This window comes from Chaetura pelagica, unplaced genomic scaffold, assembly GCF_000747805.2.
Source record: "Chaetura pelagica isolate M959 unplaced genomic scaffold, ChaPel_1.0 scaffold350, whole genome shotgun sequence".
NCBI lineage: Eukaryota > Metazoa > Chordata > Aves > Apodiformes > Apodidae > Chaetura > Chaetura pelagica.
Window position 1 is genome coordinate 568,084 of NW_009951818.1, and position 7,072 is coordinate 575,155.

General features: G+C 40.9%; 1 protein-coding gene across 1 annotated transcript; it reads left to right on the plus strand.

Annotated features, from left to right (window-relative positions):
- Positions 1–34: 34 nt before the first annotated feature.
- Positions 35–6,665, plus strand: LOC104398394 (serine/arginine-rich splicing factor 7-like; the record flags this gene model as incomplete). Its single annotated transcript, XM_010008504.1, has 8 exons — positions 35–225; positions 373–552; positions 1,502–1,576; positions 1,703–1,804; positions 2,284–2,337; positions 4,743–4,787; positions 5,467–5,502; positions 6,362–6,665. Coding segments are annotated over 8 exons (708 nt in total), but the record flags the coding sequence as incomplete, so codon positions are not given.
- Between the last annotated feature and the right edge of the window lie 407 nt (positions 6,666–7,072).

Here is a 7,072-nt window from a genome sequence, read left to right on the forward strand (position 1 = left end):
CGGGTGGCGGCGCCGGCCCTGACACCCTGCCCCCCTCCCGGCAGAGACCAAGGTGTACGTGGGGAACCTGGGCACGGGCGCCGGCAAAGGCGAGCTGGAGAGAGCCTTCAGCTACTACGGGCCCCTGAGAACCGTGTGGATCGCGAGGAACCCGCCGGGGTTCGCCTTCGTCGAGTTTGAAGACCCGAGGGATGCTGAAGATGCTGTGCTCGGTCTCGATGGGAAGTACGTGCATGTCTATACCCTTCTTGATTGCTCTGGCTGCAGTTTTTTGGCCTCCTCAGCCTTCACCAGTCGTTGCTGTTTGTTCTGTGTGTAGCAAGCACAGGAAAGAAAACGATTCCTCTGATTAATACATGCTGTTTCTTGCAGGATAATATGTGGCTCCAGGGTGAGAGTGGAAGTGTCGACAGGGATGCCCCGTCGCTCCCGCTACGACAGGCCTCCTGCACGGCGCCCCTTTGACCCCAACGACAGATGCTATGAGTGTGGCGAGAAAGGCCACTACGCTTATGATTGTCACCGCTATAGTCGGAGGAGCAGGAGGAGCAGGTAGGTGTGGGGCTGGAGCAGCTGGGTTGTTTTGCCAGTTCACTTTTGTGTAGCAGAGAACAGAATGCTACGCCAGTTTTAACTCTAATGTTGTAAGTCAACAGGTGTATATCACAAATTTTTTTTTTGCTAATACATATATAATGTTAATATCTTAATAATCAACCTGGTCAAAACCTTTCAGGTTTCTTCGTTTGAGTCAGTCGCCTTGATTCAGAATGTCACGAGCCTTAAGATTTCATGCTGAGGCGCCTTGCAAATCCGACACTTAAGATCCTCCTAGACCTTGAGGTGATCAGCATAAGAGGCCAGATCCCCTCGAGCCATCTACACGTAGCTTCACCTTATTCTTAAGGGCAGAAAATTTGAGACGGTGATCGCCGTAACAGTAAATTTGGCTTTCAATTGGGGCCCCCCTCCGGTTTAGAAAGAGGAACACCAGATTGACCACATTCCCACCTAGAAAAATCTTCTTGCGTCAATCAAGCCTCACCCTGGCTCATTGGGCTGTCAGTTTGATCGTCGTTAGATTGAAGAGAACACCTAGATGCAGCGATCGGCTATAGATACTTCTAGATCGTCTAGATCTGCTAGACCTTGGGCCAAAGAGGGTCGACCTGCAAACTTGCAAGGTTTATTTTAACTACGCATTACAGTGTTTTCTATTCTAATGTAATTCTGAAATGTCATTCAGCTTTTTAACATTTTTCTAGGTAGTAAAATGCTCAAGACAAGTAGGCCCAGAGATTTTTTCCAACTGACAGATGCTAGTGGTGTGTTTGTGTTGGTTTTTTTGGGGTTTTCTTATGGTTTTTGTTTGGTTTGTTTTTTTCTTCTTTTTTGTTTTCCTTTTTAGTTGTCTGAAATCAGTTTTGACTTCAGCAGGGCCTCACATGCACTGTTTGCTGCAGCTGTTTCCTGATAACTGTTTTCTGTAACCTCAACCCAGGTCCCGGTCTAGATCTCGGTCAAGGTCCCGAGGAAGAAGGTATTCTCGGTCGCGCAGTCGGAGTCGTGGTAGGAGGTAGGGGTCTCTCTTTCATTATTTTTTCTTTTTTTCTTTCTCCTCCCTCTTTTCCGCAGTTTTCTGTGATCCTTATGAAGAGTGCATTGCAGTTATTTTGCTTGTCTTTTTCTATTTGCTTCATAGATCAAGGTCAGCTTCCTACCGCAGGTCCAGGTCAATCTCTCCTCGCAGGTATAGATCATTTTCACCCCGCAGATCTCGGTCTGGTTCCTTAAGGAGATCAAGGTATGTGTTTTTTAATAAACACAGACAATGTTGTGGACTTTGTGTTGATTCTGACAATTAACATTTGCAGTGAGTTTGTTTGTAGGTACCTTCATGGTGTTACATTCCTGAGAGCTAATCTTAAGGCTTTCTTAGATGTTAAAAATTCCTATGCAATTTTGCAACTGCTGTTTTTATACAGTAACAAAGTACTGTGTACTGTACAAGTACTGAATACTGTACTTGATCTGTGGTTAAGGTTTCCTCCTGCTTCAAGAATACAGGGAGTAATTATGCTTATTCAACTAGAATGGTGGGATTTCTTAAAGAGGATGGTAGTACTGGTCAAGTGTATTACAACTTCCTATTAATACTAGTTACTTCTGCAAAACCAATAGTTTCAGTAAAATTCTCAGAGCTCTGTATCATAAATTCAAAGAGTACTGTCTCAGCTGTATGAATCTACTATGTAGTAGTTAACTTTCTCTGTTTTTTCCTAGATCTAGGTCCAGGTCACGCTCAAGATCCCGATCTGTTGTATGGCCTCGAAGCAGGTATGATACTTTCTTCAATTCAAACCCATAATAGTTTTGGAGATTTTTTTTTGTGTTTTCTTCCTCAGGGCAGTTTGGCTGGAAGGTTGCACAGGATAGCAGTATTAGTACTGAAAGTTATAATCTAAATATGTATTTTTTATATATATAAACATATATGTATCTGTAACTTGTAAGAAATTTATGCCTGTCGCAGTTGGAAGTTGTGCTTGATTTCTCGTAACAAACATCAGTTTACTTTTGTCTGTGGCCACTATATGTAGTCTACATATATGTAACAAAAAAAAATGCATATACATGATTTAAGGTGTGTGGAGAGCAGTTATGAAAACTTATTAATGCCCTATGCATGTAGATAATACTTGACCTTCTTAATTGCTTCTCAATGATTCTTAATTTTTTCTTGGCATGTTTATTCACAAATCTCAGATGCTGGGGGTGTGTGAAAAGCGATGAAAAGGTTGTGCTGCTATTGACTGAAATCCTGCTTTCAGCTTTTCCGCTTTGTCAGTTCCAGTTTTGAGATCAAATTAGTAGTGCTAAGAATTGCATTATGTGGTGTAGGACGCTTGACTTCAAAGGTATGGAGAGCTGAATGAACAGGACTGTGAGTCCATTTGGCACAGGTAGTGTTTTGAAGGACTTCTCTGACATGGAGCTCTGGTTTTGTGGGTCTGGATGTTTTCCATGCTGAAATGGAAATTTAGGAGAATGAATATAGAATAAGTGCTGCTGCATTGTTTTCCTCTATCCTTTATTCTACTTCTTAGTTGGAAAAAGGATGAAAGAGTAGGATAAAAATACGATGGGGAAGAGCTGCTAAGTTGGAAGAAGTCTTTTGCATTAGAATAGAGAAAGGTAAATGTGTGTTAGGGGTCTGTCTGCTATTTTAGGACATTGCACATTGAGCCTTTAAGGGGATGATGATTACTAGGGCTGTGCTGACTTACTATTCATACAGACCAGTAATGGAGGAGATAACTAGCCAGACTCAAATTATGTGATGTAACTGTGGAAAAGTCTAGATGCTGCTGATGTTGCTTGGTGACTTCTGAGACCGTAATTTTCCTGCCTGAAAGACTTGAGTGCTGTAACGACATTTCTGAGGAATGCTGACTTTGCATGGGTCTGCAGTTGCAGTGTGAAAAGTCGCAGTTCAAGACTGGAGTTGAGGAAGTGTTGGGGAAACTCTTCTGTATTAGCCAGTGCTGGTCCTCTGCTATTACAGCAAAACACTAGTTAGTATGTTACTGGTGCTGCTTCTGGAGCTTTTGATTTTCAGTTCTGCCTTGTTTGTGTGCCTCTCAGAAGATGGCTTTGCCAGCAGTTCTTGTAGTAAGATGATGCTCTTGTGTGCTGCCTTACTGGATTCCTTACCAAAGGCGGTCATGCTCATGCTACAAGATGCAAGGTCTAGGTAGTTCCAATCAACTGCATCCTGTTGGTACAGTAACAAAGTTACTGGTTATTGTGTTAAAAAACTGTGGTAGATGTGGCTCAGCATAGTTACACGCCACTGCTTTGAAATTGTAACTCTTTGGTTAACTTATGCCAACAGTGTGCAGGTAGTATTTTCCTAAGTTAATAGGCCAGGTGAATTTTGATTGTCTTTTGAAACAGTTCTGAGAAAACAGAAGTTCCATACTTTTTTGGCCAGGTCTATTAAGCAACTGACTGTCTTGAACACTGGACTTTCTGATGTTCAGTAGTTCAACATGCCTGATTTCTGATGCTCTAGGAGGACAGATGTTTTCTAAGTAACAACATATACTTGAGTTGGTGAAGTAACATAATAAATATGGGAGGGAAGTCTCACTGTTAGAGTAGATTATAATTGAACTGAATTGAATTGAAATGAAGTGGGAGTAGTTTACACACTAGTAGATGGATACCAAGGAGAAAACTGGAATGCTGTTTCTTTTGGGATAACTAATGAAAAAGCTATGTTATACTTGAATAAAAGTGCCACTGGAAACTTGATCTGAAGAATGCATGAACTCTTCAGAACTGTCACCTTCCCTGTGGCTGATTCCAGGCTCCTAATGTGTTAAAAATTTTTCTAAGATGACACTTGAAACCGTTCTTCCCTTTATGGAAGGGATACTTGCAAGTGGAGAGGAAAAGTCTGGGAACCTCGTACAAGCTCTTCTGTTTTATGAAAGTGGTAGCTGAAGCTTGGGGTACTTCTTGTGCTTGTACTCTAGTCTTCTGATAAGTGGGGTCTCTGGAATAAGACCTAAAGGATTCTTCTGAAAAGTCACTAGAAAAGCCTGCAGAAGCAGAGCCTTCCTCTCTGGTTTGTCATGCGATGTAGTATGAACTTGCTGTTGCTGGTTTAGATAACTTTCACTGTATGTGCATGCCCAGTGGCTGTTTTGCTGAGCTTTATTTTTCTCCTGTTGTAGGTCTGGGTCCCATGGTAGATCTAAATCTGGCTTACCTGCTAAAAGGTGAGCGTATAAGTGCAACTAGCACTCAGGTGGTTGTTTTTTTGTTGTTTTTTGGTCATAATTAAAAAATCTCTGCTTGGGCCAGTATTTCAGTTGCATGTGGAAGAGTTCTGGGTTTGTTGTCTTTGTTTTGGTTTGGTTTTTTTCCCCCTGTGTTTCTTTGGTTTTTTTAATAGCTGGTTTAAAAACATTTTTATACATTATTTAAATGTATTTTCATAGCTGATTTCTGTGGGATAGTAGGCAATTTTCCCAGAAAGGTCATAGATAAAAGTTTTTGCTTAACCTGTAAATGTGGCAAAAAGTATTTTTGACAGGATCTGGGATATAGATTTCCCTGCCTTTGTTCTCAACAGTCTAGTTCTTGGTCTTCCTGACTCTCCTTTACCTGATTCACTGATCCTGCTTTGTAGGATTACTGTGATCATTTTATTGCTATTTTGAAGCTGTGTTGCTCTCTGCCTGAAGGCTCCAACTTTCCGCAGTTTTCTTTCTCAACTGCAGCTTCTTGCTTAAAGTAATTTGGTATAATTGCTATCAGCAGTATTAAGGGTGTTGCCTTTTAATGTATTTAACAACATCAAACTGTTCTTACTTTTTTTGAATGGTCAAAAGTAGTTACTGAATGTATGTAAGTTTACCACATTGATTATTTTGGTTTGGTTTGTTTTTTTAACAGTCGCTCAAAGTCCAGATCACCGTCTCCAAAGAGAAGGTAGGAGTATGTTAAAATTGGAGTGTTCCATACATTTACATATAACTAGTGTCTGGAGTGGAGTTGCTGCAGACGTTAACGTGTGCAAGGATAAAAGCTTGGGTTTTTTACATGTTTTAATTTGTTAAGTATGAATTGTTATGAGTGCTTCCTACTATGAAAAGGTGGAAGCTTTATTGGCACTTTCTACTCCTGGTAGTCAGAAAGTCGTAACAACTCTAAGGTACCTACTTTAATGAAATTTTAAAGGACAACAGAAAATGTGGACAAATTATAATAAACTCTTCCAGAGTTCCTGAGGAATTTAGAATCTGTGGAAGAAGTGAGTAATGCAGTGTGAGCTAGCAAGCTGTGAGTATGTAGTAGTATTAAATTCTTGCTGGTGGCTTCTCACAGCTGGCTCTCGTTCAGTTGCACAGCTGCCAAGCTTTGCTGTGGACTGTGAAATAAGAAGCAAGTTTTTCTATGTAACCAGAGAAGTATGTGCTGGGATTTACATAGTGCCTCATGACTAGCCACAAACTGAAACTCTGCAAATTATGGCAGAGTAAAAATTCCTCTGCAGAGGTGTATCGTGGGCTCCAAGGTGCTTTCTTAGCAGGCTCAATGTCTTGCCTACCTACATCAGCTCACGTTTCTTATTTTGCTAGTCTTTTCAAGCTAAAGCAGTTGTTACTTACAAAGGTGTATAATTTAACACATTTCTCATTATTAATGAACTGTATATGAAAACAGTGTGGGGAGGGGTATTATGAGGTGGGGGGAGGGGCTCCTGAGCAGAGCAGATCAGGGGTAGCACAGAAAGTTTCTGTTGGTTTTGCTGTAGGAGTTGCTGTTAATCTTTTTCTTTCCCTTTCAGTCATTCACCATCAGGAAGCCCTTGAAGCAGTGCAAGTCCTGAAAGAATGGATTGAAATTTAAAAAGTTTAAGAAGAAAATTTATTTTGTTTACATTATTATAAGGGATTTTGTGGTGTCTTTATAAATGTAAGGGCTTAGTCCTAGAAGGCTGTTTCTATTGACTAACGATTGGCATGAATCTGGATCTTTTCAAAGTCTTAGTAGACTTCAAAACTCTTTTGTTGTGTTAACGTTCTGTGATCTGGAAATACTGGGCTTTTTTTATTGGTGCATTGAAATAAACTGTGCATTTCTAACTAAGAAATATTTTGTGATAACCCAGTGGTTTCTGTTAATATTTGGTAGCATGGAGCAGGTCAGGTGTTGTTATGGTGACAAGCAGGAGGCAGGCCTTTACAGGCCTTTGTGAACTGAGGCTAGTGCAGCAGCCTGATGGTGGCTGTCCTGCAGTTGTGTGCCTGTTGTGGGACTTTTTTCCTACACAGCACTGCTTAGTGTGAAGTACCAGCTGTCATTCTTACTATTCAGACTTGAATGTTATGGTGACCTGTACCTTATATTTTTATTTGCACCTCCTCAAAGCTCAGTGAAGCCGATAACCTGTCTGGAGGTGCTTGTGCACGGGATGATTTGAATTACAGAAATGTCTACAGAGGGCATTAACAGATTAAGTAATCAAAGAATGTGTGAAAGCTGGTCTGTCTGTCCT